The sequence below is a fragment of the Patiria miniata genome, unplaced genomic scaffold, assembly GCF_015706575.1.
Source record: "Patiria miniata isolate m_02_andy unplaced genomic scaffold, ASM1570657v1 HiC_scaffold_19, whole genome shotgun sequence".
NCBI classification, from domain to species: domain Eukaryota; kingdom Metazoa; phylum Echinodermata; class Asteroidea; order Valvatida; family Asterinidae; genus Patiria; species Patiria miniata.
This window is the reverse complement of record NW_024037057.1, coordinates 8,023,223-8,036,316: the sequence shown is the minus strand read 5'-3', so window position 1 is coordinate 8,036,316 and position 13,094 is coordinate 8,023,223. Positions and strand designations below refer to the sequence as shown.

At 40.4% G+C, this 13,094-nt stretch overlaps 2 protein-coding genes across 2 annotated transcripts; one reads left to right on the top strand and one right to left on the bottom strand.

Annotated features, from left to right (window-relative positions):
- Nucleotides 1–421: 421 nt before the first annotated feature.
- LOC119725630 lies at nucleotides 422–3,875 on the bottom strand. Its single transcript, XM_038197109.1, has 3 exons — nucleotides 3,658–3,875; nucleotides 2,989–3,116; nucleotides 422–787 (listed from the first exon to the last, which is right to left on the bottom strand). The coding sequence occupies exons 1-3, from the start codon at nucleotides 3,716–3,718 to the stop codon at nucleotides 569–571; spliced, it is 408 nt and encodes a 135-aa protein (XP_038053037.1). The 5' UTR covers nucleotides 3,719–3,875; the 3' UTR covers nucleotides 422–568.
- Nucleotides 3,876–4,901: 1,026 nt separating this feature from the next.
- Nucleotides 4,902–10,077, top strand: LOC119725629 (40S ribosomal protein S11-like). Its single transcript, XM_038197108.1, has 4 exons — nucleotides 4,902–5,047; nucleotides 7,001–7,123; nucleotides 8,584–8,789; nucleotides 9,789–10,077. The coding sequence occupies exons 1-4, from the start codon at nucleotides 5,036–5,038 to the stop codon at nucleotides 9,913–9,915; spliced, it is 468 nt and encodes a 155-aa protein (XP_038053036.1). The 5' UTR covers nucleotides 4,902–5,035; the 3' UTR covers nucleotides 9,916–10,077.
- The last annotated feature ends 3,017 nt before the right edge of the window (nucleotides 10,078–13,094 follow it).

The window sequence follows — 13,094 nt, the reverse complement described above, 5'->3', positions numbered from 1 at the left end:
CCCCCAAAGTGCACCTGTATGGCTAGCTGTCCTTGCGAGTGTCCTCGTTTGTTCATTCTCGATGTCCATCTCCATTTTACTTTAAGGCCAAAAAAAATAAGTCTCCGGTTTCTGGTATGGAGCTTGCCCAAAAGTGGTGCGGCGACGCGGCTTTTTTTTTTTTTTTACCTGATTTTTTGCCTCAAAATGTAGGCTGATGACTGCAAATGCCGGTGCCCGACTAGACTTAGTGCAAATATATGGGAGTCCAGAGAGGCCACATAAAGCTTATTCTCGATCATAACCCCATCTAAAAACACGTTAAAATTGTGAAGCAGCAGGATTCCAGTCAAACCAGTGAGTTTGGCGGTTTTGAGACATCATCTTTCATTGAAAACAAACTTTTTCATTTTGCCGATGCGCATGGTTACGGCGACGCGCGCGCATACCAGAAACCGGAGACTTTTTTTTTTTGGCCTAAGGCATGCCTTTTTTTCAAAACTCTGCGTAAAGGTTCCAGTCTCGCAGGACTGTATTCGAGATTAAAGTTACTCCATTTTTCAAGGGAGTATTTGTAAGCAGATTCACATCACAGTAGTTCAACATTGACAACCACTGCGGCGAACGTTACGGCCGCGGTAAGGACCAAGTAGTCTACGATCCGCGTGGTGGCGCTGTTGCACCCATCCTCATTGCAACAACACCTCGTGGTTCCCGAGGTTTGTTCGCAGCCGTTGTCGCCCGTGTCAGGACAGGAGGTCTTCAGCCCGCAGCCTCGGATCACGACGTCTTCTGCAGTTATCATTTTCTGAGGAATGGAGACGACGAAACAAAACATCTTTTCATTGCAATTAAGTGCAGTCCAAAATTAGGCCCCAAACAGACTTTTCTTTCGTTTGTAAACATCGAGCGCCGTAACCAAAAAAAAAAATCTTAGGAGGATAAAAAAAAAAGAAGCCCAGATGATATGTACAAAAGATCTAATAAATATTTTCAAATGAGTTGAAGATCACGTGATCACACCAATGTGTCCTCTTTCCAATGATACCTTGATTGTGTGTCTGTGGCCACGGATGACTGATAAAGCATTCATTGTGATTCTGTCAAGGGTCAAAACCTGTACTTGAAAAGTGGACACATTTGTGTTTCACATGATCTTTAACTTATTTGAAAATATCTATTAGATTTTCTGTAATTTATATTTAGATCTGGGTTTCTTTTTTTTTTTATACACCTAGTAACTTCATCATGAAAGCACAAGAGACATATTGATTTATTCGGTTGAGTACCGGGACGAATTAGAATAAATCTGCTTTATCATTGATATGTAAATGAGACACGGTAGAGTGGTTAAGGGCGGGTAATTTGAATAGGGACTGGCACAGGAATGTGTGCGTGGTTGGATTGAAGGTAGATCACTTCACGCTTGCGAGCAGCAACGACAACACACAATTTTTAACACAGTTGTCAAGTCTGGTTGAAATTTCATAGTTGTACAATGTCTCAAACAGTATTTATAAGAGACGAACATTGCTACCCTTGCCTGAAGGAGTTGTCTTGCATAGTTCAGGTGTACGTTTCCATTTTCCAAATATGGTTTTGGTTTTTCGTATCTGGCAGTCAACACAGCAATGTTAAATGGGGTACAAATCCAGAAACAGCCATAATGTAATGGACGAGTGGTATCTTGCGATTATTCATTAAGTATAGTTAAAGGCTAAAGGCTCTGAAGCCTAAAGGAAAGTTCTGTAAAGCTTAAAGGTTCAAATGAAATCCACAAGTGGCAATCAAGGTATGGGCGCAGTAGATTCTGACGGAGGTATAAAACGAGATTTGCAGGTTGGAAGTAAGATTCATAAAGATCAGATCTACTAGATGAGATGCTAGAATTGTACTAGCGATCTAATGCGTTCAGAACGCGAACAAGTCTGAATAGAGACTTGCACCATAGTATGCGTGATTTATCCTCAGCGGAAGGTATTTGGTATTGTACAAAACCAAAAAAGCTTGCCTTAATATAATATCAAATGTGGTACGAATATTCAGAAGTAACCATAACAATTGTAAAGAGGAGAGAAGTCTCAAGGTTAATTCTATTATTGATTACGCAAATATGCTAAATGAAAGGCTCTTACGCCTAAATGATAGACCCTAGTTCTGTAAATTTTGTCTCCACCAAGACGTCTTTAAGGTTCAAATTATTGAATGACCGTAATTAAAACACTGTCGTACCTGGTAGTCATCACAGCGATGAGACTAAACATAACATCAAATGGGGTACGAATATTTAGAAATAATCATAACAATTGCAAAAACGAGTGTTGTCTCAGGTATAATTCTGTTTAATTAATTGATTACTTAAATGTGTCTATAATGAAAGGCTCTTACGCCTAAACAATAGATGATAGTTCTGTTAATACTATCAAGTCTTTAAAGGTTCGAATTATTGAAAGATGTAATTAAAACAATGGGTCGTCGTACCCGGTTGCTGCTGCAAGCACAAATACCAAAATCAGGATGATTTGATTGTTTATTGTGTAGAATGGTGTTGAAATGATAAATGATGATTATAACAGAACAGAGTGTTGTGCTGCCACTAGTTGATAAAACGTGTACAGTCCTCAATCATGCTTGTTCATGCAAAGTCTTTAAAAAATGACACAACTTAAAACAAAGGACGCTTGTATAAGGGATGGTTATAAAGAGATCTGGAGCCCTCACTCGACGATTTCTTTGTGGTAAGTTGCCCATGGTCTAACCGCGCAGTGATTGGTTGCCAAGCCAGTGTGACGTCATATTGCGCATGCTCAGTCCCAACTTTACCCACAGTCTTGGTCTAAGCTGATTACCTTTATCAAATCCACAAAAAGAACAATAGGCCTATACATGCAAGTTTAGTGCCGAGTATTATCTTAGAGTAGAAACTGATTTAAAGTTGGCTGTGACGTCAGGACACCAACCGCCATTTTTTTGAGGTTGCTTGCAGTTCATCTCCTTTTTTTAACTCACCGTACAAACTCCTTGGCTTATTTCATAGCCGCACGAGGGCATGTCGACACTCACGTTGTAGAACGGATCCCTGCAGTTGGCCTTGACGTCTGAACTACAAGTGAAGCATTTAAGGGAGCCAGTGCTGCCTGGTGTGAAATCAAATCAATCAAATTCTTTATTGTTAAAACAGGAAGAAATATTTAATTTTGAAGATTGCTTTGATGCAGGTTAAACTTCTTCTTTTTTTTGCTGAGCTGAACATGCAACACCTTTCCTCTCCAGGGCAATTCACGTTTAGTAATTAATTTGCAAAACATAATTTGACAAAAATAAAACTGCGCATGTGCAAGTGTAATGTCATCACAATTAAAAGCCACGCGACATACATGGCCCTCTCCCCTTTCATCAAAATCTCATCCGGCAATTTATGGAAACACCGAACTTTAACAAATGCAAGATTAATGTAGACATTGTGCAATGCATGTATGTCCAAAACAAATTAGGCTTTTTGAATGTGCTTAATTAGTATCGTCCGGTTTTGTTTGCCCCCAATGGACTTCACATTATCGCATAATAACTGACTCAAATGATGGCTCAACTAAACGGCACGAGTGATATCATTTTGCTTGTTTGAATGATTAATTTTATTCTGACCTAGCAGCAATTATTCTCTGTAAACACACATACCAAAACTGGCCCAAAATAGAGCAATAGCCGGTAACAGATATGTCCTCATCGTCATCATCATGATAAATCGGCAACAAGAATTCTATGATATTTCATTCTAATTCACACTCGCAGGAATTAACAGAGCTACATGTAGTTGGTTTCATGTCTGCTGTGTCAACACGTATAGTGAGCTGTTAACTGTCCTCTTTTTTTAAATACATATTTATGCCACAGACTGTGTGTGCGGGCGATTTTAGGTCATTATATGTTATGAATAGTAAATATTATTGTGACGTGGTATAACTCCATCGCAGCTGAGTTTTCTGTATACCTTGCATAGAAAGAGGGCGGTGAAGCTTGATTGTTATGGTAATTGCAGCCTTGAACTGTTGACTCTGTGGTGATTTGCTAAAACTCGGTTTCGTAAGCGGATGGGCTTCAGGACTATATTAGTTATAGGTCCATATATGACCTTAGGAACCGACTCTAATTTCATTTTTTTCCTGCTTCAGAATAAGAGACGTTCGTTTGAATTGGAATCGACATGAAAGCAAGAAGCCTTGATTCAAGGTTCATAATTACTCGGGAGTAAATGGTGAAGCCCATGCAGAAACAAAAACGAGGTTTCGCAAACGTCTGACCATTACAATCTTGATAGAGGGCGCTGTGGAAAACTTTACGAGAGCCGAGGAGCCGAGGAAGGACACATTGGAAGTTGCCTTCATTAACTTAAAAACAAAACGAAATTTATTCAAGTGAACATTTGAGGGGGGGGGGGGGGAGAAGAAAGACAGAATTGAACACAGCTTGCATTACTATATAAAATCTGGCTGATTCATTTCACCTTTTGGCCGCAATTCCTTAAGTTTTGTCTCCGGGATTAATTTAAACCTTAAGCGCGAGCTTAAGAAACTAAACATATTACTTTTCTGGAAGTTAACTTAAATTACATTCAATTAAAACTAATTGAATTATTCAAAACGAACATTTTTAAGACCCGACTCATTGCCCCTCTTTTATAAGCCTAACTCCGCCCAACGTTAGCGCGCTGGGAGCAAATTTAATACTAGTACAAGTCTATTCTTACACCGCATGGAAACGGCTACCAGTTTGAAGCCATTTATTTGTTTGTCATGTGCACACTGATATTTTGTACACCAGCCAAGGAAAAGTAATATTGTACGTACAGTAGGTGTAAACCAATTTTTCGCAATTTAAGCAATTGATGTGAGTTTATTTCATTAATGATTTCAACTTTTAATTGTTTCCCGATCATTTATGTTCGGCTAAACATGATATAGTTTGTTTGTAAAACAATTTCTTTCTCGATTCTAACTTACATCAACTACACGTTACATATAACATACTACCAATCGGCCTTTTTATCACGTTCAACATGGCGGATCAGGTAGGGAATCGCAAAATTCTCGTGAAGTAATCCCTCATTTGCACGTGTTTTCACATGATTACAAACATTCTTTACCGCCAGTTACTAAGTTCAAAGATAGTAGATTCATAGTGTTTACAAAATAAGGTTGTTGATGTACTGCTCAAAGGCAACTCTGCCGAAATAAATCTGAGTTTTCAACGTTGTCGCGTCGTGAACAGTCACTGACGGTCGTACGCGTGTTGCGCATTGATGATAAACGCCCTCTATCGACCATAACATGCACACCGCAGAAAGTATTGTTTAGACAGTGGATATTTTGCCGGAGACGGCAAACCTTCAGTAAAAGTTAGTTTGCCGGATATGCACTGAACATGCGCAGTTACTGTTTTTTTGTAATTCAAACATTTTCCGGTGACAAATTTTAGTCTGGCTCCATGCCAATATTAATATCGTTGTAACTTTGTATTTACAAGATGGGAATCGGACCATTTTATAATTTCAGACTTTATTTCCCTTAAAAAAAAAATCCTCCAGAGCCACAAATCTGAAAAAGAAAAAGTAATACTCTGCAATAAAAATTTTAAAATGTTTGGAGAGACATATTAAAATAATAAAAGAAGAATATTCTTATTTATTTGGGGATGAAAAAAAAAACCTTAAAAATGTGTAGTCCGAGTAACTTGGACCCAACTTATCGCCTTTTTTAACATTTGGACATGGTCTGGCGATAGTAAGGTCCAAGCTAATACCGAGACCTAGACAACACAGTCCCAAAAACCAACATTTTCCAACAAAAAACATCAGATTTCGCCTTCAAAACGGCCTCCAAATTACTAGATATGTCACCTGAGGTACAAGTAGACATAGATGATTAAGATGGTTGTACTTAAGTTTACTTACGATCCGGAAAAAAAGTGAAATTTTCCGTTCAATTCTGAAGACCCCCTCTGCCTAGGTTGTCGTTGTTGTGCTCACGTTCAAAACTGCATGATAATGGCGTCTGACCTCGACCTCATGCAAATGTCGGGACGGCGCGCTTGCGCATAATGCACTGCATGCACGGCAGATTCCCCTGCGCCGCGCCGACGACTGTTTCCTGATGTAGAGCGCCAGCCATGCGCCTGGCTAGCCAGCGCGACTCCTAGGCGTACCGCGAACTTACACAGCACTCTACATCAGGAAACAGTCGTTGGCGCGGCGCAGGGGAATCTGCCGTGTCATCACGACATTTGCATGAGGTCGAAGTCAGACGCCATTATCATGCAGTTTTGAACGTGAGCACAACAACGACAACCTAGGCAGAGGGGGTCTTCAGAATTGAACGGAAAATTTCACTTTTTTCCGGATCATAAGTAAACTTAAGTACAACCATCTTAATCATCTATGTCTACTTGTACCTCAGGTGACATATCTAGTAATTTGGAGGCCGTTTTGAAGGGGAAATCTGATGTTTTTTGTTGGAAAATGTTGGTTTTTGGGACTGTGTTGTCTAGGTCTCGGTATTAGCTTGGACCTTACTATCGCCAGACCATGTCCAAATGTTAAAAAAGGCGATAAGTTGGGTCCAAGTTACTCGGACTAAAAAATGTGATGGGGATCAGGATTCGAACTCGGGACATCCCACTCACTAGAGCCATTGCTTAACCACTACACCGATTGTGCTACACAACTTTCGTGGGAATTTAATACATGTTGTAATTTAGCCCTATCTTAAAGAGTACAGCGCCCTCTATTGACATGGATTGCCGCCGGCAAAAACCTTTAGTAAACGTTAGTTTGCCGGCGTTACCTTCGGCAAAATATCCACTATCTATTGTTTATGGTTAGGGGGCCAACACTTATACGATTACGGATTAGAGCTGGAGTTACTCAAGCTATTTCATGTATTTTAGGCCTACTTTTTAGTCAGTCAAGCATGTCAAGTGTGTTGGCCAAATTAATTTGAATTGTTTTAAAAATCCACCATTTCAGACAGAGAGGGCGTATCAGAAGCAGCCGACAGTTTTTCAGAACAAGAAGCGCCTCCTTGGGTCTGGAAAGAAGGCAGCTCGTCTTGTGCGAAACGTCGGCCTGGGCTTCAAGACACCTTCCGAGGTATGTAACTTATTGACGGGAACATTTGTCTCAAAAAAATGTTGCAACCTTTTTTCTTCATATCATTAACCCTAACCCACCTCACTCCTCCAAAATCCTCCTGGCGGTTTTGGAGGATTCTAGAGGATTGAGGATGAATGGTGATTGAATCAAATGAGGATTCTGGAGGATTGAGGATGAATGGTGATTGAAGCACATGAGGATTTTGGAGGATTGAGGATGAATGGTGAATGAAGCACAAGAGGATTTTGGAGGATTGAGGATGAATGCATTTTGAGGCAGGATTTGGCGTTGGTTATCCTTCATTTAAACACGAGTGCAAAGTTTTGGGATGAGGAGGATTTTGGAGGATTGAAGATGAAAGCATTTTGAGGCAGGACTGTCTGACAATTTTGAAAAATTTAGGCGGAGTTGAAAAATTTTGGAGGATTTTGGAGGATTGAGGATGGTTGTAAGCAACAAGGGCCTAGGGGGTTAGGGTTAAAGGGGACGAACCTGTGCTGACTGCTCACAAAAACGAAGTGCCCATCTCTCTTTAGCGACTGGGCCAGACTCTTATAATGCTGCTGTGGGGGGGGGGGGGGGGGTCGCCACACCTCCTCCACTAGCTAGTCTGTTACCTTCCCACCATTAAATAATGGCGGCACCCACCTGGGTTGAGAGGTCAGTAATTGCAAAAATGATGATTAGACATGAATCTGGCACTGCAAAACATTTCCAATTTTGTTAAGAAATACTTAACTCTATATCTTAACTCTCCATAGACTTTTAAAATGTAGTTTACAACTGCTGAAGTGCCATCAGGTTGCAACATTTTTTCCCATTGATCATGTTCATGTTTTGCGTTCAATGTAGTTTTGTGTGAATGTTTCAAGAAATTATTGTACACAGTGTGGCTTTCGTTACGACCGACGTAACCATTTTGGTTAATTTTATTGAAAAGTGCAGTTCTTCGGACATTTAAAATTTAAAAGGGTATAGGTCACTCGCAAATGGCTTAATGTTCACGCCACAGTGACGCATTAACTCTCCTGTGGTTTGACCATTCAAAACACCTCAAAATCTGGGTTCTGGCAAATTGGAGGACAAAAAATGCCGGACCTTTTAAAATCCTCCAGAATTTATTGTTACTGCACTACCACACCTTTCAATTCCTTTTGAAAGGTATTGACAGGCAACTTACTGAATTTGCCCACAGAGTTGCTTCACCTTCCGAAACCTTTCGAAAAGTTTCAAAGTTCCAGCACTATTTCACCTTTCAAAACCCTTTTAGTCAGGCAAATTTAAAATGTTTGATATTCTCTGCCAACTGCACTGGGCATAGCAGGGTTAATAGATCTGGTTTTCTGAAGTGCATTATTCTCATAAGTACTAGTAGGTCATTCCACAGCAGTACCAACATCAGGATGTGATGTATAAACATGTGGAGGAAAAAAATAATGTTGAACATCTTTCCTCAGGCCAAGAATGGACAGTACGTCGACAAGAAGTGCCCCTTCACGGGCAACGTTCACATCCGCGGCCGGATCCTGTCGGGCGTGGTCACCAAGATGAAGATGCAACGGACGATCGTCATCCGCCGGGATTACCTACATTACATCACCAAGTACAAGAGGTTTGAGAAGCGCCACAAGACCATGTCGGTCCACCTGTCCCCCTGCTTCAGGTTTGTGGTTTTGTTGTAGTGGTTGGAACGTACAGCATGGCATTTAAAAAAAAAACTTGTTGTTGCCCTTGTGGGCACTTGGCATAGCTTAACCCTAATTCCCTAGGCCTTTTTGCTAGGATGTAGCCTCAATCCTGCAAAATCCTCCAATTGGCCTCATGGAAAAATAGCATATAGCCTCAATCCTGCAAATTCCCCCGTTGTTTCTTGAATATGGTCCATGGAGGGGTGACCACTGCCTGAATCCTGCAAAATCCTCCGGCTACGACTGTCAAAAGGCTGAGGCAGAGGCAGTGACATCCTGGAGCAGTGCGGAGGATGTCGAGTATAATCAAGGACTACATTTATGCACGGCTGAGCATAAACAACACAAGGTCCGGCCCAAGACCTTGACACAGTGCGTACTCCGAAATCAGCAACCCACTTTTTGCCATGTAACCTCAATCCTGCACATTCCTCCAATTTGCAAAAAGGATTTTGGAGGATTCAGGGCGGTTAGGGTTAAAGATTGGTCTATTCTCAGTCCATAGCCCAAAGTAAAAAGTAAAGTCTGTCACAAGCCAATACAGCCCATCAGGCCGGCGTTTATCTCCGGTTTCCTTGGCATGAAACGACCAAGAAAAATTCTATTCCTCCCTGGCATGCCTGGATCAGATGCTAGTCCATCGCAGGTTACTCCCCAGCTAATGCCGGTACACATTTGTACTCCTGCCTGGAGAGGGGCAAGTGGGGGTGAAGTGGCTTGCCCAAGGACAACATATGACCAGCAGCTGGATTTGAACCCCTGACCCTCTGAACATGAGTCAGGAACCCTAACCACTAGGCCGCACTCTCCTGCTCAATACCCCTTTCCTAACCTCCCTAAACCCAAAGACTTTGGACAGAATTCCGAAACAGCTCGTCTTGATTCAAGTCCTACAAAACATTTAGCACAATCACTTTTCATGAGTTCTGGGGCAAAATTGAGTAAATTTCTGTTCGGTTGTGTGTATTTTGCAGGGACGTTCAGCTGGGCGACAGTGTGACGGTGGGCGAGTGTCGGCCTCTCAGCAAGACGGTCCGCTTCAACGTTCTCAAAGTCAACAAGGCCCCGGGCTCCGAAAAGAAACAGTTTGCCAAGTTCTAGAACTTGGAACTAGTTCCGAGGTTGATGGCAACATAGGGGGAACGGTGGAATAGTCATCTGAAGTCCACTAACTCATGTAATACGGAGAAACGCTATTAAGATATGTCTTGTGATGTGATTTTTGAGGATCAATAAAAAAGCATATTTGCCACATAGAAAGGAGTGTAGTTGGATGTGTTTTTTATGGTGTCACAAAATGTCATGCAAGTTTTCAGCTATAAGTTTTTTTTTTTTTTTTCTTTGGAAAGAATGTTGCATCCTGATTTCACTTTTTCCAGCATTTATTATCTCAACGAAGGTGTCATTGCAAAATGTTGAAGACATGAATCAAAAACATTTCCAATTTTGTTAGAAAATTCTTTGCCAAAGCACTCGACTCTCCATAGACTTAGTACACAACCAAAGAAGTGGCATCTGGAAACTGTACATTGTTTCATTTTTTCCCCTTTTCTCCGATTTTGTAGACTCTATCTACATGTATGTAATAGTAGGTTTGAGCTCTTTACATCAACATGTGGACTCCTTGAATTTGTTCGAAGAGAACAGTGAAGTTTTCTTAAAAGGGGGAAAGAAGTAACAATGTACATGTACAATTGTCAAGCATCACAACTGATTGGTACCGAGAAGTGTTTTCTTTGACCCAATATGTACACAAAATAAGGCCCCCCCAAAAAAAAAATTGGTCTCTGGTCAGACCAAAGTTCCGGAATTGACGCGGCCAATTTTTTTTTTTTCTTCAAACTTGGATTGTACAGACAAGGTAGGTACTTTTTTTGCTTTTTTGGTGCCCTCATGTACATTGGTGTCCTCCATAATTTGCCTTGGTGCTTTCGATCATTTGCCTTGGTGCAATTCCCATTCCTTGGTGCTCTTTGGTAAAAAAAAATGAAGTTCGGAAATAGAGGGCGCTGTTGGAGCTACCGTGGAACATTTTGGAAAAATTAAGATCGACACGCATGATTAAAATCGACACGCGCGCTGACCAGAGACCAACATTTTTTGTGTGGCCTAAACAGTAACACACAAGAAGCACTAGACTATTATAACTTTCTGATACACTTTTTTATTTTTCTCCTTCATACTTGACCATGCACAGCCAGAGCCCAAGTTCCAAAACGAGGCTCGTGTTTTAACTAGACTGGTGCCTTTTGTTGTGGTCGCATATTCTATTGCTACATAACTGGCCGTTCCGGGAACTTCACAAGATGGCCCCAGTGTGAAAACTTGGTGAAATTCCATTACAAAACCGTTGGAATAATAAGGTTAAAATGAAATACACTTTCTTTGTTTTTAAAATACCGAATCGCCACCAGCCTGTACCTGACTTGTAATTTTACAAGGAATCAAATTGGTGAAATGAACATTACTTTGGGGTTTTTACTGTCCATGGATCACTTGGAAGAAATACATGTAAACATTATTTTTAAGGAGCATGCATACCAGGGATAACAGGTATTTAAGTTTTAAGGATACAAAATTTAAATTTGGATTTTAAGTAGGATGGCTTTATTAGCTCAGGCCAAAAAAAAAATAAGTCGGTTTCTGATCAGGGCGTGCATCGATTTTAATCATGCACGTCAATCTTTTTTTTCCCAAAATGTTCCGCGGTAGCTCCAACAGCGCCCTCTACTGCCGCACCTCAATTTTTTTTTACCAAAGAGCACCAAGGAATGGGAAATTTCACCAAGGCAAATGATCGAGAGCACCAAGGCAAATTATGGAGGACACCAATGTACACGAGGACACCAAAAAAGCAAAATAGTACCCCACCTTGTCTGTACGATCCAAGCTTGAAAAAAAAAAAAAAGAAGCCGCGTCCCCGCGTCAATTCCGGAACTTTGGTCTGACCAGAGACCGAATATTTTTTTTTTTTTGGCCTAATATACAGTTTTTACACGGCTGAATGAAAAGTTGTGATAACTTTCATGGACTGCACATCATAACATCCACTTATGGTCTAGGCGAAACCTAATGATTGAATACGAAGAACAAGCAAAAGTTGGCATACGGGGGCCATTCCTCCCCCCCCCCCCACCCCCCTCCCCCCAAAAATGTGTTATTTTTGTTAATGAATTTTCAGGTTTTCCTGGCTATTTTAAAAGATTTTTCACTCTAATTCACCAACTCTATCATTTAATTTCATCAACGAAAATTTGCACAGGCTGTTAACAAGACCACGTCTCTGGAATGGACTTGACCCACTTATCAAATCTCAATCCTCTGTAGGCAGATTTAAAAATCATTATAAGACGCATCTGCTCGCCCATTATATTACATAGCTTCTCCGCTTCTTCGTTTCTCTCAGTTTAATTTGCCTGCTTTTTACCTCTTGCTTTGCTTTTTATTTATCTTGTCATCTCTGCCGCTGCTCCTCTATTGTTCTATACGCTTCCGTTACTATTATTGTAGTTTTGTAATGTTTATCACATTTGTTTGTCCTTTTCTCTAATTGTTTGTTTGTGCTTCTTTTTTGATTCTAAATGTTCGTCTATCGTGTGAGTTTGTTATGTATGTGTACAGGCATGTTATATGTTATAAGCTTCGGCTTTTTTTAGCATGCCTCCATCAGTATAATTTTTCATTATTTTGTATTATAATCAAATGTTGTGAAAAGATGGAAATAAATGTTCTTGAAATTGAAAAAAAAAAAAAATTTAGTCATTTACCATCCAATTATAAAAATTGGTCACCCTCTTAGTCAACGGGTCGAGAATACGGTCATTACAGATCAAATTCGTCCAAGCTGTTGCCGGATGGCAGCATTCAGAGATCAAATTCGTCTTGTATCAATTAATAAGACGAATTTGATTTCTGAATAACACCACTCGGCATAGACGAGAGAAAATCAAATACTCCTGGTCGAACACGCGTTCTCACTGTAGAACGTGTTTGGACAAAATTTGAAATTGTCTGACAAAAGACGAAATTAAACATTGAAAGTGCGCTAAAATCGATGTTGCTGGATGAATTTGAATATAAGAATCGATGAATTCGAACGAAAAATGTTTTAAAATAGCCGGGAAAACCTCTATTAAAACATTGGGTATTGCGTATCTCTCTCACAAGCCATCAGTTACACATACCTTTTAATTTTTAGTAATACAATGAGGAAGAAGTGCATGATATTTATACTTAATAATCTCCTACCCCTTTAACCCCCCCCCCCCCAACAAAAGTGA